At 46.2% G+C, this 23,052-nt stretch overlaps 2 protein-coding genes across 7 annotated transcripts in view; both read left to right on the forward strand.

Annotated features, from left to right (window-relative positions):
• Positions 1-2,006, forward strand: part of SGMS1 (sphingomyelin synthase 1) — a 73,119-nt gene extending 71,113 nt beyond the window's left edge. For all 6 annotated transcript variants that reach the window (XM_075717242.1, XM_075717241.1, XM_075717239.1 and 3 more), the window contains one exon: positions 1,608-2,006. In XM_075717242.1, the coding sequence (XP_075573357.1) occupies positions 1,608-1,787 (180 nt within the window). In that variant the 3' untranslated portion in view covers positions 1,788-2,006. The remainder of the gene's footprint in view (positions 1-1,607) is intronic.
• A 3,655-nt stretch (positions 2,007-5,661) lies between these two features.
• LOC104031848 (putative neutral ceramidase C) overlaps positions 5,662-23,052 on the forward strand; it is a 32,580-nt gene continuing 15,189 nt past the window's right edge. Inside the window, exons 1-9 of the mRNA XM_009483977.2 lie at positions 5,662-5,784; positions 6,140-6,257; positions 17,237-17,373; positions 19,200-19,279; positions 19,677-19,826; positions 20,405-20,581; positions 20,979-21,106; positions 21,719-21,796; positions 22,838-22,958. Of these exons, the coding sequence (XP_009482252.2) occupies positions 6,229-6,257; positions 17,237-17,373; positions 19,200-19,279; positions 19,677-19,826; positions 20,405-20,581; positions 20,979-21,106; positions 21,719-21,796; positions 22,838-22,958 (900 nt within the window). The 5' untranslated portion in view covers positions 5,662-5,784; positions 6,140-6,228. The remainder of the gene's footprint in view (positions 5,785-6,139; positions 6,258-17,236; positions 17,374-19,199; positions 19,280-19,676; positions 19,827-20,404; positions 20,582-20,978; positions 21,107-21,718; positions 21,797-22,837; positions 22,959-23,052) is intronic.

The following is a 23,052-nucleotide window of genomic DNA, read 5'->3' on the forward strand; positions in this document are numbered from 1 at the left end:
AGCAGTAAATGATTCAAAGCCCAAATGAAGTTGTCTAAATGAGCTCTTATGTCATTCTTCTTGTTCTCACTTTCCTGCCAGCGAACTAGTCAATAAGAGATGAGCGTGCAATGCTGAGGAATGTGAGTGAAAATGTGCAAGTCTGTTATGGGAAAGACCCAGTGAGTTAAGAGAAACTTATTCTTAGGTCTGTAACAGCAAATTGGTGTCCAAATGTTTTCTGTGCAACATGGAGAAAGATATTTTGCTTATCTGTGGCATATGACTCCAATTAATTATGTTTAAGAAAGGATGATAGGAAATTAGTTAATATTGTGATGGTACAGATTTTTAGATCATATCAAGGTCTTGTAGCTATCATGTCACTTTATTCCCGTGGTTTTGATGCCACTTGAAGCAATACACCACAGTCAAGCCCTGTGGTACATTTTTACCACCAAAGGCCTAGTTGCAAAGAACGCACTTTGATGTTCAGTCAGTTTGGGAACCACTGCATTTGATAGTGATCTGTGCCCAGACTTTGTAACTCTTGTCATACAGCATCAGACTGACTTCCACGCTTTGAATTTGCTCCTGGGGTCTGTCAAAACAATGGTGCTGAGTAGCCATGCTTCCAAGCTGGAAGCTACTAAAGGTCAGGATTGCGTTGAGTGCTAATGAGGACTTGCTTCAGAAAAGCCCTTTGCCTTACTGTATGGAAATGTACCTGTTTTGCTTCCTGATGTGACTCAGAAGATGGCTCAACATTGCTTTCCTAAGCTGCTGAGATGTTGGGAAATGCCGATCCCTGGATCTTCACCTGAGCACGCATTTGTGTGCTAGTGTCTCCTTCGTGGTGCTGCTCCATGTGCAGAGGGCTGTGGCTTGTGTCTGACCTTAAAATTAAAAGCAGGAGCCCACTAGGGCTAAGGTGGATTTATTTCGCATGTGAGTTTGACATAGAAAGCAAGCTTAGCATACAAGCCCCATGCTTGCACTTTCCGGTGGGCTGATAGAGTACTTCCCTGCTCTAGCGTTGAAAACGTGCAGCAGGGTAGTTGGACAACTGCCTTGGTGCCTGCCCACTCCTTGTGTCTCAGCGGCGGCTTGCTTGTGGCTGGGACAAGCACAAGGGTGGGCGGGGGTGGTTTGAGAGCATGTGGAGGGCAGGGCAGGGTTTGTTACCTTCTCCAGATGGGCGGAGGCATGCCTTGGTCATTGCTGTGTAGGCACACAGCCGGGCTCTGAAGCGATTCTTGAGCTACATGTAATTTCAGAGATACTTATAGAAACAGCTGTGCTTTGGGTTGGGGTTTTTTTTTTCATTCCCAAAGGAGAGGAGAGACTGATCTTTTGGGCCATTCATTCTTTTCCCGTGGGGCCATTGAACAGCTGAGGTCTTGGAAACGAGGGTGAACCTCAGTTGGGAGTAACACTTGGTGTGTGCAGGGAGGCTCTGGAAAAGTAGCTTGGCTCCTCTGGATCTTTGTCCATGCAGATCTGTTTGGGAGGTGTTTCTAGATATTGAGATATTTTTGGAAGCAGCTGTAAGCAAGACGCCACTGATGAACGGTAGCAAGTGATGTGCTCTTTTGTAATTCTCTTTTTTTCTGATTATCTTTGTGCAGGTGCTAAAAGAAGCTTCCCAAACTAACCTCTTTGCAAGGGTCTGGTGGTACAAGCCCTTCCAGTACTTTGAAAAGAATGTCCAAGGAATTGTACCTCGCTCCTACCACTGGCCCTTCCCCTGGCCAGTGCTGCACCGGGGCAGGCAGGTGAAATACAGCCGCCTGGTGAATGACACATAACAGCGTGTCGATGGACAAAATGGGGGGGAAAGGACCTGTCCCAAGTGCTAAGAACTCCCTACGAGAAGATGCCATAAAAAAAAAAAAATCAACTGTTCCTTAACCCTTTCTTTTAACGGTTCCCTTGACTTAACCTATTCAGTTACCTGGTAAGCACTGTGATCTTTTTTTCTCTCCAAAGGATCTGCGTTGGACAACAATAAAGAAAATTTAACTTATCATGCACTGTTATACATTTCTTGTTAATAGATTTGGGATTTACATTTACCCATCACCATGTTCCTTTGTATATGATGCGACAGCATAAATGAAAGCTTTTATATCATAAGTTCTGGTCTTTCCAGTCACGTCTGGGAATAAAGCATATTATTTTCTTGGGAAAACATACTTTTCATATCTCTTGCCCCAAAGATTGGGCTGTAAGCCATTTTCTAGCAAATGACTATATGAAGGTTTCTAAATACCTGCCTTGGGTAAAATCAAGAAATCTTTCTACCTGTTGCACCACGCTACGAATAAGATGATAGACACAGGAAGGTTCGGTTATCTTGATTTTGTAGAATCTGCAGTGACTGTGTCAAAAAGTGAAAAGAAAAAAAAAAAAGAGTTGTAAAGTGATTTTCTAAGTATTTCCTAACTTTATTTTTCAAAATGTGTATGAAAATTAAATTTAAAAAGATTTTTACATGTCAGAGAACAGAGAGTTAAAATTTAAAGAAAATGCTTCTTGGGAGAGAGAGATTTGTCTATGTTTCTAGTGCCTTTCTTGTCTTGATTGTATGGTCAGTAGGCAGTCTTAAATGTTTTTATTTAAAATAAAGTATTCCATGAAAGCAGAATTATATATACTGTATAATTACTAATTTTTGCATTTATAGCTAAATTAAACTGGAAATTTGCTTATAATGTTGAAATTGCCATGTGTAGGGGGGGGAACCAAATAAAAAGGGTCCGATCTTGCTCACACATTGTGGGCAGGTCAAACTAAAAGGTATCACTTTATTGTCTACTTGGTAGCTGTATTTTAAAAAGAAAAACAGCCATGAATTCCTGTTTTTTAAGAATTTTACAAATGATCACTGAGTGAACTACGAATGGTTTCTCCATCCCGTATTGAAATGTTGTTGAAAAACAACAAAGATAATCTATTTCTTTAAAATATTTGTGCAGAAACTGCATGTAATTATAAGTTTCACTCCTACCATACATACTGTATGTTTGGGGAAGTATTCTATCCTAAACTTGCCAATGTGCAGAACAAAATAGTTTTTTTAAAGAATGAAGAAGAGAAAATATATATATAAATATATATATATCCATTCTGTATTTTACGTGAAGCAGAGTTATCTTCTGTAGGGTTTTTGTGTATTCACAAGGTGATATTTGTATTGTAAAACAACAATGGTGAAGGAAAATAAAAAGGCTTTTGAAAAATGTAGTTTCCTTTATCTTTTTAATATTAAGTTTAAATTTAAAGCTGGTTTATTCTTCCAAACCTTGCCTTTAATTTTATGTGTTATTGCACTGTAGGCCATCAAATTTGGACTGTATGGAAACTGCATTGATTTCGAATTGCTGTTCGCGCTGGGCAAAACAGTGCCTTATCTGAAATAAATGCTATGCAATAGATTCTGATCGTCCGGGAGCGGATGGGAGAAGCCTTCCTGGGAGCCATCACCAGGGCTTGAAAAATCTACCCCAAAACTGCTGGGACGGAGCGCATTGCAGGGTGAACATCCATCACCCCAGGATCTATCAGTCCTGTTACTTAAATGACCAAAAAAAAAAAAAGTTACATTTCTGTGAGTACGTGGTGGTGAAAGCGTCGTTTCTTTCTTCTGCTGTTATTTTTTGGGATGGTTTATCTCTACTTCTCTGCCCTGTTCCTCAGCCTTGGCCAAAAACTTCCTTGAAGAATGGATGGGGTGTTACTTCTGCTGCTTTGCCTCGCTGTTGCTTGGGGTGCTAAGCAAGACTAACCCGTTTCTTATCAGTTCTCCTTCTCCCTGGGAGGGAGGGGATTTCTTCACGCCCCATGCTTCTTGGCAAAACCCTTTGCAACAGCATTTGCAGAGCTGTCTGCAAATTTTAGGGATCAGCTCTGCATGCTTTACCTTCAGTTCACAGTGTTATCTTTGCAACTATGTGGTTGAAAGTCAATTTTTTTAAAAAGAAGCAAACCCACCCTGAGATGATTGCTTGAGAGAATTCACGCTCCCAGACGTAAATGAACAAGTAGATTTTTCAAGACCTGGCATCACGCACATCAAAACCATTGACATAAGTAAATGTATGGATATATGCACATGACATTAAATGGAATCTGCTGAATTCTGCATTGTAGTGTCTGACTTACTGCATGGGTCTTGCTAAACATGGTTTCATTTTCTTCACAGCAGAGCTGTGCTTTGGTAAAGCATGCTGTCTTGAGAAATAAGTCTGGGCAAGCAGGGTCGTGGAGCTCAGCAGTGTGGCGTTGCTCTGGGTGCTGCCGAGTCTGGAGGAGGGGACCAAGGGAATAGATACGGGACAAAATTGTTGTGCGTCAGTTGTTAACACCAGACCGTGGCCCTTGTGCTGCCTTGTTCTTCTCCTTCCCTGTGAGTATCTGCTCGGCAGCGCCAGCTTTTTAAGGTGGGTGATGGCTTGTGATGGCGCTAACGCTGCGGGGATCGGTGCGTGGAGTGCAACCGCTCATTGTTTAGCATTGCGCTAACGATTGGGGATCCCAAATTTCCCACTGTCGAGCACATCAGCTGTGTTTCCCCCAAACCACTCAGCTATGGTACATCGACAGTGATTCTTCAGCCTTCGCTTTCTGCAGAAGTGTAGCTGAGGGGGTGATGGTGGTCTCCTGGAGACTTTGAACACCCCCATGCTTGCCTTTTGAACTTTGTATTTCTGGGGTGAGATCCTTGGGCAACTTCCGAGGCAATTCTGTTCCCAATTAGAGGCTGAACCACCGCGTACATTGTCCCCTTGCCCTGGTGCATGGGTGCATTGCATGCACCTACCTTAGGTAGTGAAGCTTGTGCTGCTTGGGCGTGCATGGACCTTTACCGCTGATGCCCATCAGAGGGGTGAGCACGGCAAACTTTTTTTTTTTTGGTGCCAGTATGGAGCAAGAAGTCAGTAAAAAAGCTGAAATCTGGTGGTGTGCTGCCTTGATCGAAGCAAACGGAGCTAATGGCTCTTCCCCACACTGTGCCAGTAAAACCATCTTCTCTTGACTTGTAGCTGAACATTGAGTTGTTTAGCTTGAGGGCCTCTGTAGGAGGACAGACAGGAGCCTGGTTTGTGTGTGGAGGGGTAAACCATAATGTTGCCCAGTGCAGATTCCAGGAAGCTGAAATTTGAAAGAGGGATCTCCACCAGAAAAGCTTGGAAAAAGACAGCTTAAGGTGGAGAAGGACCTGGCAATTGTCTGAGTCCTGGACAAACAGAAACCAAGATCTTTGCTAGGAGGGAGGACTTTGATGTCACTGAGATCCATCTCAATTAAGCTTTTAGTCCTTCCAGGTGGGGAAAGTTTTAAGACCCTTAAAATCCAAGGACGAGAGGTTTTTGAGGAGCATAAGCCAAACAAGGGCAATGATCCCTTTGCTTTTCTGTACTCTGAAAAGAGCAATTAACACCCATCAACCTCCCCCTCCTGCTTTTATTCAGGGGGCAGCTCAGTGTATTGCCCGTTGGCTTATCCATCTGGTGCCGGGGTACCGGAGTGCTCCCCGAAGACAAGCCACCATGAGTTCCTGTTTTGGCAACTTTTCCTGTCCAATTCAGCAGCTATTGGCAGCAAATATTTGCTGGAAGGATTTATGGCTTCTTTTCAACCATTTGATAAGGACTCTTTCCACAGCCAGGTGACCAAAATGGAGAGGAACCCTTTGCATCATGCAGCGTGGTGTTCCCATGCATCTCCTCTGTAACCTGGCAGGAATAACACACCTTATAGAAAATCAACATGGATTTTCCAGCACTAGTGCATCCTCTTAAGGTAATTTCTGCCACTGGTTATCCATGTGTGCTGTAGCCTTGGCAGGGAACACTGGTGAGCACCAGGATTTGGGCACGATACCCTCTGCACATCCATTCTGCAGCCTTGTTTAAATAAAAAAGCGCATCTTTAGCAACGTTTGGGAGCCGGCAGGAATCCCCCAACTTTGTAGATGGTTTTCAGCAGCAGCATCTCAGCCCTGGTGGTTACTCTTGCTGGCAGACTGTTGGTGTGTAGGCGTGGGTGGGCATAGAGCTGCCTACCTCATTGATTTTCTACCCAGTTTTTGCCCAGAAAAAGCCAGCAGGAGTTAGCTTGGGAAGGATCTGCCCAATTCCACATTGCTATTTTTCAGCCTCCAGCCCCAGGGGGTAAGAAGGGTTTCCCAATCTTGTGCCAGAGTTCTTCTGCTTTGCACGTGCTGCTTGGCTCTTCCCCAGAACGATGCTTTCCTGTGCTCTCCCACATCCCAGGTAAGTGCTGTGCCCATGGGGCTGCTGCTGTGTGTGTTTGAGCAAAACATCCATCCAGGGCCCAGCAGTGACTCTGATAAATGCTGTTTTGGGTGCAGATGAAGATGATATTGTCACCAAAGTGTTTGTTTTCCAACAAATGCTTCCAGATGCATCCAGCCTCCTTGTGATCTTGTTGCAGGTTGGTGAAGGGGGAAAGGGAGAGTGGGTTAGCTTGGGGGCAATGTGCTTCAGCCAGGAGATGATGGGCTGAAGCAAAATTGGCTGCTGTAGGGTTTCTTCTGATGTCTCCTACGCTCCTAAGCACTGCAGGTGCTGCCAGCTTAGACCTGGAAATCTCTTAACCAATTTTGCTCTCAGAAGACCTCTGTCAAAACAAGGATGTCTCCCTTGATCACCTCAGTTGGTTAGAGCGTGGTGCTAATAATGCCGAGGTCATGGGTTCAATCCCTGCTCACTGCAGGGGGGTTGGGCTAGATGATCTCTCAAGGTCCCTTCCAACCCAAAGCATTCTATGATTACCAAGTCCACACTAAACCAATTAAGGGTAGACTACACTAAACCATGTCCCAGAGTGCCACATCTATGATTACCCCTCCCTGATGATGGGGACAATCCTCCAGGTAGTGCCATGGGGTCTGGCCACTTTGGAGTTGGTCCCATCCCCTTTAACACAACAGAGACAACTTGCTGCAAGAGTTTTCCCACAGGGTACCTTCACCCCCTGGAAGAGCCCCGCTTTTGCCCACGTAACGCTTTGATGCATCTCCCTCCCCAGGTTTTGCATAGCAGCCACAGATCTGAAGGGTCTCTCCTTTGGACCTGTTTATGATGCGCTGGGTGACTTTTGGCCAATGTACTCCCGAACTCAACTAATAATCGCTTCTGCTCAGGCTTCGCTGCTGGTTGCCTGCGGCCGCGGCACACACTGATCACAGCATAGCGTTATCATAACCGCCGATTTTCATTTTCCCTGGGAGGAAGTTGCGCTGTCAGACAAGTTATTTGAGCAACCCTTTGTTTCGGGTTAATTTTGGTTCATCTCAGCTTCTTGCAGGTGGAGCAGGTCAGGCACGATGACCCTGAGCTGCGAGTCTGAGTGCAGAACGGGGATTTGTATTCGCTGCCCGGCAGGGTGGTTTTGGTTCAGGCAGCTTTCTGCTGGGTGAGCAAGCCTCGGCTCTCCCTCCAAGGTGACTTTTTTTCTTTTCCACTTAATATTTTATAGGCTTAAAGGAAAGTGGAGCAGGCGAGGAGCTCAGGACGTTATCTGTTTCTTTGCACTGATGTCTCCCCCTTGGCTAGAAGATGCAGCTCTGTACCTTCCAGCAGTGAGAGATGCTCTGGTTTAGGGGTTTTTTAGCCCTTCAGTGTACTTCCACACATTCCACTCATGTTCAAAAAACAGGCAGACGTGGCACTTTGGGACATGGTTTAGTGGGCATGGTGGTGTTGGGTTGACGGTTGGACTGATGATCTTAGAGATCCTTTGCAACCTTAGTGATTCCTAGTTTTACTTTCATTAAAAAATAATCCAGCCACCACACCAGGAAACATGAAATTAATGATTACTCTTAATTGGTTTAGTGTGGACTTGGTAGTGTTAGGTTAATGGTTGGACTGGATGATCTTAAAGGTCTTTTCCAACCTAAACGATTCTATGATTCTATGATTGCCTGCATTTTGACAGAGTGATTGAAACATACCTTCCCATTTCATCTGGCAGCCAGATTACCTCCCCCACCCCCCACCCCCCAAATCCACAATTACCTTTTTGGCAGTGATTTTGATACTTGCTCCAGTGCCCTCCTTGTCATTTGGTTTGTGCTGCTGTTCAGGGAAATAAAAATGCAGCATTTTTCCACATCTGTTCGTTTCTACCCCCTGTTCATCCCACAGAATGGATGACCTGCCTGTGCCTTGTCACATGACCTCTACATGACATCATTCTGCATTTCAGTTCATGGGAAACCTCAGGCAGGCTAGCGGGGCAGTAAGGGGGATGCTTTGGTTTTGAAAGCACTTAACGTTACGTATGAGACAGGGAATGGGTGTTTGGCCTTTTGCTGCTGCTTCAAATGATTGATGGCGAAGTGTTTTCCATTTGTGGTGAAGCTTTAAGCCTTTTGCATTTAATCTGTGGATAGATTTAAGGGACATGATCTGGGAGTTTTTGGGTGTTCCCATGTCTGAACATCAGTCAAGTATTAGACAGCAGCAAAAAATCACCAGGACTTGGTTGTCCAGAAGGGCAGGAGGGTCCTTGCTCATACCGCATCCCAGGACAACATTTTGATGTTGTAGATATCCCTTCAGTTCAGCTTTCACTCAGTGATCTACGCGTGACTTGAGTTCAGAAACCGTAATCACTCCAGTTTTGCTACCTTTGCAAAAGCCCTCTCCCCACTCAACCTGCCCTTCCTAAACTTTCTGTGCATGCTCCCAGCCATGTTGTCCAGCAGGGAAGTCACCATTTCCCACCATGAATAGGTCTGATCCTGCTACCAGGAGCAGCTTTCAGCTATGCCATGGACCCGTGGCATTTGCGCAACACGACGTGTTGTCTCCCGATCAGCTGCAAGCTATTTAGCACATGTGCAAGGACAGGTGCCTGAGGTCATCGAGGGATGCCGGGTAGCCCAGTGCTGGGACTGCAGCAGGTTTATGTTCTCCAGCTCTTTATGGGCCTCCTCTTCTGGTTTTGTCCCTTTGGCATCACTTTTGTCCTCCTCTTGCTTCCCCATTGAAGTCTTAGGTTTCACCTGTACCCACAGAAAGGGGTCCTGAGCTTAAGTGATGTATTTAGAGCTGGCTTTAGCCATGTTTCCTTGTGTTGCCCAAGCCCAAGCTCAGACAGCTCATGTGAGCGGGCAAGAGGCACATCCACAGCCAAAGCTCCTGTTGAACCCAATGGGACGAGCTCCCCCAGCTCAGGGGTGGCAGATTTGACCTTACCAGGAGAACTGGAGGTTTCACAAAGCGATTGAAGGCAGCTGTACTAACAACCTGGACTGGAAACCTGTCCACCATGCTCGAGTTTTCCAAAGAAATATTTGAGGAGCTTTAAGCCCAGCTCAGATCTTGGTGAAACACCTGAATTGCTGCATTGGCCACTGGAGGCAGAAGATGTTCCAGATGGAAATCACTGTATGTCTCAGGTGTTGGGTAACCAACTAGAGCGCTTGAGAGAGATCTTGTGCTACCGCTTGGTGCTTCTGGGTCAGTCTGTGTGCCAGCCTGCTCATGGGGCTGTACTCGAGCGTGGCCATCGTGTCCATGACTTCAGCCCTTCACCCAATGGAGCTACCTGCTGCTGCTCAGAGCAGGCGTGTGAGCGTTTTGACCAGGAAAGGTGCAGAAAAAAATCCACATGGTGCTGCCTGGATCACCCCCCAGTGTGTCCTTGCCAAAGCCTGAGCAGCTTTTTGCTGACAGCTCCATGCAGAAACTTATCTCCTGCTGTCAGGATCCTCCTGTGTCCATGTAAAAAGGGCATTGGCCATTCTTTATTCAATAAACAGCATTATCTAAGAGGCCTTGTAATTGCTTTCCCCTCCTCACATCCAGGATCCCAGGCTCTGGTGAACATCTTGGGTCCGTACAAGCAACATACCCATGTTGAGTTGATGGTGGTTTCAATTTTCCGCTCAGGAACTGGCCGTGGTTTAGCAAATAGGCTTGAATCAAAGTTTCCATTCTCCAAGTGTTGAGGCCTGCGACATGCCTGACCTCACTGGAGAAGAGCTCACCGCAAGGTGGTATCTGCAGTCGTTTCCCAGGAAAGAAAAGGTTTGCCCCCCAGAAAAATGCAGGGTTGATGCAGCCAGCTTCAGTAGCTGCAGAAATCCAACCAGACTTTCTGGTTTCTTAGATGGCAGCACAAAATGTTCCAGCATAATAAAGAAAAGCCTGGGCAATGCAGGGCTTTTTTTTTTTTTTTTTAAAAAAAAAAAAAAAAAAAAAAAAAAAAGGAAATGTCAGTCTTTTTATTACCCATCCACCCTTTTGGTACTCCCCAGCAGAGGCAAACAAAAATGCAGCCAGGTTACGCAGCAGATCTGTCCTCTTCCCAGCTCTGTGTATGCAGTGAGTTATACCAGCTGGTGGGTCTCTTCTGGACTCCTTTTTTTATGAGTTTAATTAACAGAAAGGCAACAGAATTGGTGTGAATCTCCAGGAGTGCCTTTTGAAGGCATTCAAGGACCCCACACCTCATCCAGCAGACAGAGGTGTATGAGGCAGCTGCGTTTTGCAAGCATGCAGCAGCGGGTGCTTCACCCCAAACATGGGGCCGGACTTGCTGGTAGAAAATGAAGTTTTAATTATAATGCGACTGAGCTTGTGTTTTGGCTTTGGGCCATTCATGTTGAGGTGTCTCTGGTCTGTCAACCAAAACTCAGTCAGGCATGGAAAAATGGGATGGTCAGGTTGCTGTCCCGATGATGATGAACCACATCAGAAAAGCAAAGATCCTGTAGAGAAGGGTTTTGTTCTCCTGCCTTGGTGAAGACCGTCATTCCTTTAATCCTCACTGCTTAAAGCATTACTTTTATTTACTATTTTTAATGGATGAAGTTGTTTCTGCTTGTTTGGCTTAGGTAGGACATGGCAAACAGCCCTATTCCTGGTGGGGACAAATTGCCTCCTGTTAGGATTGCATCCTGCATTCCTGGCTGGCCCCTGGAAACCTCACGCACCTCTGCGAGCTAGCCGAAAAAGGTTGTTGCGAGGAGCATTGTGGCTTTGGATGAACATCTACTGCATGCTGAATTCAGGTGAAGCCACTCTGAGCCTCTCTGGAAGGAGCTCAGGCAAGAGCAAGTATTAAAGCTGGAACAAACTGTGCTGTGAGACCATGTGAAGGACGGTGAAAATGAGAGGGGAGGGAGAGAAAACCAGCCAGACTTTAGGCTATTTCCCTTGAGTGGAGTGGGCAACAGTGAAGCACGGCTGATGGAGCGTTACGTCCTTCCCCTCCACGGTCTGTGGGAAAGACAGTGCTGTGATAAATTCAGGGTTAGAATGAGGATTGAGAGAAAAGGAAGGAAAGCAAAGGGACAGAACAGATGAAGTACTCCATTTAATCTCTTTTGTGACCTGCTTAAATTTGAGTTTTCTGAGGAAAGAGCACCTGGAAGGCCCAAGGGCAGGTGGGAAGTCCTCCATGTCCCGCATGTACCTTCCCTCTGTGCCTATTTGGCCATTTCCCCCTTCACCTTTCCTGCATGCTGATGTTAAAAGACCAGGATGGATGGATTCAGTTTCAGAAGGTTCACAGAGAAGACTGCGGTCTCCTATGCATTTATCAGGGAAGAGCTTAGTTTTATATGGTCCCAGCTTTGATGGCTTGCACAAAGCGAGCTCTGAGAGACCAGAAAATGCTGGTTTTAAAGCAAAATGTGGATGCTGGAGGAAAGGGTCAGTTCTCTGAAATGATTTGGTCTAGCTCTGGAGGGGTGAGAAACTAAAAAATGAGGAGCAGAAAGTGAAGCAAAGGCTTCATTGGTTTACACTTTAAAGCAAATTTGCTTAATTTTTTTTTTTTTTTTTTTCCCTAAAGGACCATATATAGAGGTGGTTTGAATCCTCTTTCTTAATGATTTGGAAGCACAACCTGCACTGCATAAGGAAATGTATGTTTACCGGGTTTTCTTTTCTCAGCTTTGCCTTGTTGCTTCAGTGCAATTGCTTCAATCCATTAATTGCAAGTGGCTTTAGAAGTTTTTCTTTTTTAATTAAGGGTACATTAACAAAATATTTTTAACTTTCCAAGTATATGAAATGTTTTCAAGAAAGGAAAAATAGCATCATTTTATCCTCTGAGATCTCTTTACGTGGTTTACCTACAAAGTTGTTCCAAACCTGTGTTGCGTAATCCCACTGACTGAGAGGATCAACAATCTCCTGAATGCTCCTTGTCAAATATTTTCAAGTAATTAAAACCTGGTCTCGTATAAGAAATCAAGATCATCCGTCAGGAGAAGTCAAGACCAGCTGAGCGTTTCCATGAGTGGGTTGGGTGGTGGCATCAAACCAAGTAGGTTTGCAAGGGCTTTGCTGGCTTGTCCCAAAGTGCTCTGCAGTGTTTGTGCTATGTTGAGAATGAAAATCCCGCGCTTTCTGCAGTTACTGGATGTGTCTGGGAAGGGTATCGTGATAACAGTGGTGGGTAGAAGCCATTTTTCAGCAGGGTACATATTATAAATAAAATACAACTTTCTTTAGTCTCAGCACAAAATGAGAAGGGGAAGAAGCTGGAGGACTCTTGGCCTTGGGAAAGAGGGTGATCTGTGGGAAACCTTTCATCTTGAGAGAAGGTAACTTGATGCGTTATGACATGATACCAGCCTGGACTGATGCATAGGACTAGGCTGTCCAGGCACTGCCAGACAAGGACCTCACAAAGGAAATAATTCTTCTGGGTCTGCATGCAGGTGACATGTGTGCCTGTTTTCAAATCCCATGTTTTCTCCCACCCCCAAAATGGAGCATAATTTCAGGGAGGTCCTGACACCTCAAACCATTACTATTGTTGCTTCCCAGGCTGTGCTTTCCTTCCAGCCTGGATCTGCAGAGTTACTGATCTCGACCATTAGTGGTTAATGAGCAGGTTCATGAGCATCCTGCCTCTGACAGGACAGCTTTTGCATGGGGCGTTTATTTTTCAGGCTAGGTGCTCCAGTGTGGCTGCTTCAGCGTAAGCATCGTGCCTCCAATGGGACCACAGGCCTTCCTCGTGTTGGTTGTGCTGGTGACCTGTCTGATGTGGTGGACAAGAGGTGCAGAAACCAGTGGGGAGAGTTTCTTCTGAGAAGTGCTGGAAATATTTCCAGGACTTCTCTTTTTGAGTCAATTTGTCGTTGTTTCTCACCGGATTGACAGTGGCTCTGAGGTGCTCCAGGGTACCTGTGGCACAGCTGTGTGATGATCTCTGTGTGCTCAATAAACACTTTCCTGGCCACCATCTTGGTAATCCACCTTCTCTGGAGGCACTGGGTTGCATTTCCACAGGCAGGAAGGAGTTCAGAGGGATTTACCAAGCCCTTAGCACTTCAGCTGAGGTCTTTGCAGTCCAGAAAGTCCCTTTTCTGTACCAAAAAGCTTGCTGCTTCTGCAGTCCTGAGCCAGGGCGGGTGGACAATGGTCATGCCACCTGGGGCAGATGGGGAGCTGTGGGTCCCCATAACCTCATTGAGTGGTCTTTTTAAAAGGAAAATGTTTAAAATATTCCCCAAAAATGTGTTTTGAGCTGCTATCAAACTTCCTTTTCCTCCACCCCCCACAATGGCTGGGTTGTCTTTTCTGGAGTTATAGAGCCACGGTAAGGTCTTTTCCTTGCTGCTTTGCATTTCATGGGGTGAGACTGGCAGGACACACCATCACTATACCATCTCCTTAAAACTCCATTTCTTAAGTTTTCATGATGGTCTAGCAAATATGCCACCTTCAGGAAGAGCGCTTGCTCTTTCTGCCACTGCACAACCTTCTTCTGGCTCATTTCTGTCCCAGACAGCAGAGTGATTAACTGCTCATGGTTTTGTCAAACAAGGTTCTTCAGTTACCACTGAGGCCACTGCACAACTTGGGGCAACCTTGCGTCCCGAAGCAGGGTATCCCAGCAGCACAGAGATGGCCAGGAATATCTGTCAGCCCACACAGCAAAGCAGGTTGTTTCTCCACGGATGGTAGGGGCAAGTGTGTTCCTTAGGTATTGCAGCAAGGAGATAACGTATCAGTAAAGATTGCTTCTCCTCACCAGCTGGTCCAAAAATCGCTGAGTCAAAAGGTGATACTGAATGTGACCTTGAAGCGATGAATCAGACTGCATGTGCTTGGCACTAGCTGGAATATTAACCCTTGGATTAGGGTGCATGAAAGAAACGGCAATGAAAGAGGAAAACCGAACCTCCTGAGATGTTTGCCTGTTGGCAGCTGAGTGGGAGGAAAAATGTCGGAGGTGGTCCCAGCCTTAAATTCCCACTGAAACGCATGGGTGCTGAGGGGAGCACAGGTTTGTTGCTCATGGGGTCTTTCATTCCCCCCTGCCAGCAAGAGTAAGCAGCCACTCTCTCAGGGATGTGATGGGTCCCACTATGTTTGGGAAGAGCAAACTGTTGAAATCTTTCAGATAAAGCATGCTTTAGCAGCTGGTGAATTTATGCGCATTGCAACCTGTCTGGGACTCAAAAACAGATGGGAAAAGCTGTTTTTTAATAAATAAAAATTTTAACAAATAAAAATACATTAATAAAATGTATTTTACACTTAAAATATCAGGAATAGTGTGGCCAGCAGGAGCAGGGAGGTGATTGTGCCCCTGTACTCGGCGCTGGTGAGGCCGCACCTGGAATGCTGTGTCCAGTTTTGGGCCCCTCACTACAAGAAAGACATTGAGGTGCTGGAGCGTGTCCAGAGAAGGGCAACGGAGCTGGGGAAGGGTCTGGAGCACAGGGCTGATGGGAGGCGGCTGAGGGAGCTGGGGTCGTTTAGTCTGGAGAAGAGGAGGCTGAGGGGAGACCTTATCGCTCTCTACAGCTGCCTGAAAGGAGGTTGTAGTGAGGTGGGTGTTGGTCTCTTCTCCCAAGTAGTTAGTGATAGGATGAGAGGAAATGGGCTCAAGCTGCGCCAGGGGAGGTTTAGATTGGATATTAGGAAAAATTTCTTCACGGCAAGGGTAGTCAAGCATTGAAAGAGGCTGCCCAGAGAGGTGGTGGAGTCTCCATCCCTGGAAGTGTTCAAAAAACAGGCAGATGTGGCACTTCGGGACATGGTTTAGTCTAGTCTACCCTTGATTTGTTTAGTGTGGACTTGGTAATGTTAGGTTAATGGTTGGACTGGATGATCTTAAAGGTCTTTTCCAACCTAAACGATTCTATGATTCTATGAAAATACAATCCTGTTCTTCTTCTAATAGAGTTTGGAAACCTTGTGGACTGATCTTCCATGAGGATTAGGAGTCACGGCCAGACAGGGAAGCAGCAGGTCAAGCTGTGATGAAGCAAAGAGGAGGGAAAAAGTCCTGTTCCCAAATTCATCGTGCACCAGAGCTGATCAGTGCAATCCCGGAAAGGTTATTTTAGAGAGATAGGCACAGTTCATAACGTAAAATAAACACACTGGGGAAAAAACCCTATCATCTCCTTGTGCAATAAAAATTGTTGATTGGTTTCTTCTTATCTTGCGCGGTGCTTGACTCACAGGGCTATAACAGCAATAATTTTGAGGCTGAACTTTTCAGCTTGAAACAGGTCTTGAGCTGGGAGACGTTCCTCTAGACGCTGGGACACGCGAGGGATCTCAGGTAAGTTTGTATGAGACTTCACTGGGATTTCGTAGGACTAAAGTTTGCTTCTTTTAGTATTACTTTGGCAGCGTAATCAGTTGGAAAAAGAAAACTGTAATTGCGCATCGTGCAGACGTGTTTAAGGCTGGTGCTGTGATATCAATTATCTGGATGGGTTATGGTGCCGTGTGGCTGGCTGTCAATGCCACGCTTGGAAAATAAACAGGGGAGGAAGGGAACCCATAATATTAGATTTGTTGCCACTAGAAAATTTGATAGGTGAAAATCAGTAATGATCATGACTCCTGTAGCTTACTGTGGCAAAAGAAGCTGATAAGAAATATCACCTATAGCAAGTCTGGGTGACCACTTGACTCTCTGGTGATGTTGTTTCTTACTGCAACCCTTCCAAGACAGTAAATGCTCATTTCAGCAGTTATTTTCTGCAGGTTCATTGTTCCCAGAGCATATCACCTCTGGGGAATAGCCTGCAGGCATGAGCTTTACCAAGCCCCATGCCAGACCAAAGGCAAATGTTACCTCCAGGAAAATTAGAGGCTCCATCTTACTCTTCCCTATCTCATCGCATGGCCATCCTTCCCTGCGACAGTCAGGCCCCAGCAGGGCCAGCACTGCAGCTGCAGCAGGCTGCTTGGGGCCGTGTCCAGCCAAGTTGGGGGCATCCCCAAGGATGGAGACACCCCCCCCCCCGCTCTAAACAAGGAACCAGTCCTTTGGGGCAGATGTGTGGTTCAGTCACATGGGATCTGCACTAAATTTTATCTACTAACATATCTAAGAATGCATGGAAACATCCAAAGCTATTTTAAAAGCTTATTTCTGCCTTGTGCAGATGCTTGTAGGAAGGGCAAAAGGCTCGTCTTTGCCAGAAGTGCTGCTTCCCACCGGGCAGAACTGAAGCCCTTGACGCGAATCTCAGGTGCCAGAGTGGGACAAATCAGAGGTCACCAGAGCTTTTATCAGAGGGGGAAATAACATTTTTCCCTATAGCTGTATTTTGAATAATTTTTCTTGTTAATCTTTAATCCAAAATAAACCTCTGTCCAAGGAGGAAGAACAATATACAAAAAGCAAACTCAAAGAGCTCTGCATATGTCTGTACATAGGGTCTTATCTTGGAAAGCTGTCACAACCACTACATTTTCTAGCCAGGAGGGAACTGCACTTGGACATGCAATGGGTGTGCTTTTCTCATGCTGAATTTCCTAAATTGACCTTTATTATGGTGACAATACTGTTTTCTGATGTGCTCTGAGCATGTGAGCAGCAGAAAAGCTGTGAGGCTTCAGGCCGCAGCATCTCCTTCAGCCGCTCAGTGAACATAGGAACTGGTGGAAGATTGTGGGGTTTATTTGAAAGATTTCTTCAAAAGAGCAAGCAAAATGTCCCAGGAAATGCAGGATCAGTAAATCAGCTGCTCACCCTGTCCTATCAGGCCTTGTGACGGGGCATGACAGCTGCTCACTAGAGCTATATTTTTGCTGTCTTAAGCAGATTATAAAATAAATCTCTACTTCCCATCCTTATTGCTGCTGCTGCCTGCCCTGACACTGAGACGGGGGGGACAAACCATCACCAGCTCTTTTAGGGTGCAATGTGCTGCCCTGGGTGGGACATGCCCAACATCAGGGCTGTCCTGTCTGCCTTCCCCACAGGCTCCTTTCTGCTTTCCCAGTGCCGTCACCATGTGTGGGAAGAGGTCCAAGTGCTCCTTCTCCCGCCTGGAGGTGATCCTCATCGTTTGCCTGGTGTTGATGATAATGGTGACCGTGGTGCTCCTCATCCTCCACTTTCTCACCTTAGAGAGCAAGGGTAAGTTGAACTATTTCAGTCCCGCCATCACACCCTGCTTGAGTGTGTGCCCAGTGCAGTAATTTAAATTAAAGGGATAGAGGTAGAGGGTCACTGGGCCACTGCTGAGCCTCACGATCTTCTCTGCACGTGGTCCTCTCACACAGCCGCGGCACGGTGCTGTTGCTGGCCTCTGTGGCAGGAGCATAGTGGTCAAACCCAACATGAGCATCTCTCGGGGCATGGATGCCCAGCCTCGGGGATGGTGGGTGAGACTGGCTGAAGGCATCCAGACAACCTCCCTTCCCTCTCTCCACCTGGAGGAGGGGGTCCCGAGAGCCCCTCACTCCCGGTACCACAGCAAGGGGCTTCACAGATGTTGCAGTCCCATCGCAGCCCATTTAACGCCTCCAACTCCATCACCAGGCATGGGGCAGGTGGGTGTCAGGAGCTGCCCAAAGTTAACTCTCAATTCAATTCTAATGTACCCCATGCTTGTCCTCTGGAGAGGTAAAATCTCATGAGGAAAGAAAACATTTTGAAGCTTTAGGTGTTTCCATGTGAGAGGAGCCCTTTCCCAGAGCCCCGGGTCTCCCCTGCTCTGGATGGGGCATCACCCGACATGTCAGCAATGGGACCTTCCGATTAGTAGATTTTGATCTTGAATTGGATGTAGCTCACACTTTCTTCACGTTTTTAGGTTGTAACACATAAGAGTTTTGCACAAGCGATTCCTCTCTGTGTCGTAGCTCTTGGAGGAGGAGGTGGAGGAATGGTATTTTTAATAGGTAGCCATTCACTGTTCACTCATGCCATTTTAAATGAGAAGAATGCCCTGTGGTCAGTCTGTGGCCAGTGCGAGTTTTTCACCACTTCTCTGTTTTAAGTGACAGCCTAGGAAATGCCAGACTGGGAAGATCGACCGTCCCCTTATCCTGATGCCCTGCCTCGAGCAGCAGCGGCCAGCTGGGGAGGACTGTGGGAACAGATCAAGCACATAGAAATATTTTCCCACAGTGTTATCTCAGCCGCCAGTGATTTGTGGCTCTGGGATTTCCTGAGATGCAGATAATTTGTAATTTTTTTTTTTTTAAATTTCATAGTTCTCAATGGCTTTTCTTCCATGAGTTTGTTCAGGCGCTTTGTCCATCCTGTAGAAGGACTTCTGCACCTTCATGATAGCTGGGATGAGACATGATCTCCTTTGGGAGTTCTTTTCCTCACCATTTGCCTGGAGGTCATTGGCCAGAGTTTCTTTCCCCTTCTTTGAGTTTCTGCTGGCTCTGCTGTAACTTTTTTGAGACCAGGGCACAGGACACTTTGGAGGCACCAGAGCGACATATGGATGTGCCCCTCTTTCTTCTCTAGTCCTTTGTCGGTAGCTCCTGCCATGCCATCCCCTTTTTCTCACTGCTGCTAGGCTGAATTTTTCATGTGAAAGCAGCTCTTACACCCTTGGATCTGTTTCCTGCATGGTAGTGGTGGGCTTGGAGAGCTCAACTGGCGAAGCTAGGCTTGTTTCCCCCTCGCTGTGAATCACGACACATTTTACACAATCCAGTGACCCCGTCTGGTGAGCTCCCTCTGCAGTTCTTCATGCCTGGTCCACCCGTTACCACTCCAAATGCCTTAACAGCCTCAGCACACTTTGACCACATTGACAGCCCATTGGAAACCCAAGCAGACAGTATCCGCTGGATTCCCCTTGTCCATGGGCCTGCTAAGTCCTCTGGGGATGTCAAGCAGGTTTCAGGCACGCAGTCTCTTTAAAAAGGCTGGGTTGCCTCTTCTGTCCCTGATTCTGCTTGCTCATGTGTCCACTAAACTATTATTTGTTTCTATTACAGATTCCAACAAAGTAATAGCAAACTACTTACTGGGTGTAGGTCGAGCTGACTGCACAGGACCTGTGGCAGAAATTCCTCTGGTAAGTTGGGGGAATTGAACACAGGGTTGGCAAAATACTGATTTTCATAATCTGAGTGTTTTTTGCAGGACTTCTCATTTAAAGGCTCTGCCTTGCCAAATGGTTGTCATCTTCAAACATTAGGTGAAATTTCTTTGAGGCTTTGAGCAACCTGATCTGGTGGAAGGTATCCCTGCCCATGGCAGGGGGGTTGGAACTAGATCCTTAAGGTCCCTTCCAACCCAAACTGTTCAATGATTCTTGCAACCACAGGACAAGATAGTTGCAGCTCTGAGTGTTTGTATGTTAAATGAGTCCTCTGACCTTCTGGCAAATCTACTTAGAAAAATACATGCATGCATGAGTACATCACTCAGTATTTTGGCTGTGTGGGCTTGATGGAGCTTTTCCTTTCCAGATGGGATATGCCAACCCAGACCAGGTAGGCAGCGGGCTTCTCACACGCCTCTACAGCCGAGCCTTCATTGTGGCAGACCTTGATGACTCCAAGCGAGTAGTGTTTGTCAGTGCTGACATAGGAATGGTGTCTCAGAGACTGAGGCTGGAGGTATGTAGCTGGAAACGAGTGATTGGCACAGTTTGGATTGTCATTGGTATTAGCATTAAGGTTGTAGTCATTGCTAAATAGTATCAAGCATGGCAGCACATAGGCTGTTTGCTTTGGGATCTCCTTGCAGCATGATTTTGGAGAGACATCCTGTCTCTGCTGAAGAGGAGCTTTTGATTCCTCAGCAAATGAGGCTGGACTTTGACCATGCTTTTCTTAGCAGAAAAATTATCACAAATACATTTGAATCACGTTATCATGGTGCCTGTGTAATGCTGGGTTCTCCAGCATCACAGAGCAGGGAGGGAGATGCCGGAGAACTGGGGGCTCCTTGGGTGATCTGGGCTTCACTACAAGTTGGCCATAGAGGTCTTCACGTACCAGATTTTATTATTTTAAGGCTCTTGCCAAGTCAACAGCTATAACCTACTTGTTGTGACACCGGTATGGGAGTGTCAGGCAGAAAGAGGAGAGCAAGGAGGAAGATGAGTGGTTGGGTTTTTTTGCAAGGGCTGATACAAATCTCTGTAGCCTTTGGGTGTGAAAAGGCTTTTTTAGGACCACCTCCTTCCTCTTAGGTGCTCAACAGACTGAAGAGCAAGTACGGCGAGCTGTACCGACAGGACAACGTCATCCTCAGTGGCACCCACACGCACTCGGGGCCTGGTGGCTACTTCCAGTACACCCTCTTCTGGTTAACTAGCAAAGGGCTAATCAGACCATCCCTCGACGCTATCGTGAATGGCATTGTGAAGGTTGGTGTCATCCAATCTGTTGATATGAGGGCCCATAAATGCAGAAAAGGTGGGGTGAGATACGTTTGTGACTAATGGAGCTCTTGCTGTGATATTCATGGTAGCACCTCCGAGTGTCGCAGTCTTAAAACACACTTGGAGGTGGGTTTATGCTTACCAGTGAAATCAGATCAAAAAACAGAAGCCTTGAAGTCTTTGTTTAGAAAGAGACAGTTGCGGGTGGTTTCAAAATATTATCATAATATTCTAGAATTTTAGAATACTGAAGGGGAAAAAGCCCCCAAATTCCCAAGAAAGGGTTGGGGTCAGACAGGGAGGGAAAGAGAGAGCTTTTCCAGATAATCTCACACATGCCTTACGTGCATGGACTAATATTCCGTGCCTTCCTGCTTTTCAGAGCATTGATATAGCACATCAGAACATGAAGAGAGGAAGGCTTTTTATAAACAGAGGCACTGTAGAAAACAGCCAGATCAACCGAAGCCCTTTCTCCTATAATGAGAATCCAGCATCCGAACGAAGCAGGTAAAAGCTCCTCAAGTGGGAGAGAAACAAAGCCCTGAAGAGGACCCTTCGGTTGAGACCATGACCCAGCTGTCTTGCAGCTGGTGTTTCTGGTCATTTGTGGGATGGCTGAAAATGTGGAGCCAAGACCATGGCAGAATGACATTGTTGCCATCCTGGGCACTTGGGTGTGTGCATCCCCAAAAATCACTTGCAAGAGTGGGCTTGAAAGTTGTGGTTCCCCCTCCAAGCATGTGAGGCATTGGGCAAGGATGTGACCTTTATGCTTTGTTTAAAAAGAAAAAAAAAGAAAAAAAATCTTTAGTAGATGTTCACATTTGAATCATATGGCATTAAAGTGCCATACTTGGTGCATGAATTTGTATTGAGAGAAATCTCCTCTCTCCGTCTCCTGGAGAAGAAGCACCTGAGGTCAGCAACAACCATGACTCTTTCCTTACCTTCACAGCTATTTTCAGGTGCTCCTCTAAGGTCTCACTGTGCTCTGGTAATATCTGTAATAACCTCTTCCTTTCTTTGCTCAACCTAGCGGAGATTTAACATGTCTGATCAATGCAGAGCATGACCATGGCTCTGGTGTTAATGTGATTTTTCCTCTTCATTTTCATCCAGGTATTCATCCAACACAGATAAAGAAATGGTGATGCTGAAGATGGTAGATGAGGATGGACAGGAGCTAGGCCTTATCAGGTACTGATGATCAAAGTAACATGTTTTTCTCCAAATCCTCATAAACCACAGTTCTGTAGCAGTTCTGTCGTTCTGCACAAGCTCTCCTTCCCAACACTGACCCTTGCCCGTAGAGCATTGCTCCCAGCTAGTCACCAGAGGGTCTCTGAGGGAAGAGTAAGTGAGAGTCCATGAGTGCATAAACCAGCTCAGCGTCCCTCATCTACTCTGGGAGAAACTGCAGCACCTGGCCCACCTACAGCTGAACGCATCTCCTGGCACAACCCAAAGGCATCTGGCGAAGATGACCATAGCTGGTCTTCCCTTGTAGGGGTGCAGAAAAATCCCCTCTGGGGCTCTTGCTGTACCCCTCCAAGTAGATCCCAGCCGCGGCATCTCCTGGAACCTTTGGGCTCCTATTCTTTTGGTCATTTTCTTTAACACCCCACTTTTTGTGGGAAGCGTGCCATTCACGCAGGCAGCATTTACGATGCCTGTCCTATCAACAGATCTGCAGGGCATCGTTTGGCCATGTGAAGTTCAGAGCTCAAGGCCAGGCAAATGAAGTAATGTGCAGTAACAAAGCCATAATCGCGTTTTCCTTGTTTAGAAGTCACAGGCAAGAGTCTGACTGTGTTAAGAGGAAGAGGAGGGTTTACTTTTTTGTAAAGATGAAAGTGTTCCTTTTTTTCATCGTTGACTCCTTCTTGTTTCTTTGAAGAAAGAAAACAAAAATCCCTCCAAAATATCGTTCTCTGGACTTAGAAAAGAGTCAGTTCAGGTCTGAAATAGCTCTTGGCGGCCTTGATAATTATTGTGCCAAATTCTTGTGGCCTCAAGACCTGGACCATCATACCCATGAGCCCTCCTGGGTCAGGAAGGGAGAGGATGGGAATAACTCTGCCCTTGATAATCCATCCCTAGGTACCAACAGTCTGCGTTTGTATTCTCCCAGAGAAAATTCCCATAAGTCAATTGCAAATATGTAGAATGAAGAAGTCAGTTGCCAATATATAGACTGAATAATGCATTTCCTATGCGTGTCTTCTGACTCCTCTTCAGCTGGTTTGCCGTGCACCCGGTCAGCATGAACAATACAAACCATCTTGTGAACAGTGACAACGTGGGCTACGCGTCTTACTTGTTCGAACAGGAGAAGAACAAGGGGATGCTTCCCGGAGAGGTGGGAGTGTTCTCAGACTACTGAAAATAAGGGGGGAAAAAAGTGCCACAGCAGAGGGGATGGTTGGTGCTTTCTATGGGCCAAAGTGGTTTCT

This window comes from Pelecanus crispus, chromosome 10 (assembly GCF_030463565.1).
Source record: "Pelecanus crispus isolate bPelCri1 chromosome 10, bPelCri1.pri, whole genome shotgun sequence".
NCBI lineage: Eukaryota > Metazoa > Chordata > Aves > Pelecaniformes > Pelecanidae > Pelecanus > Pelecanus crispus.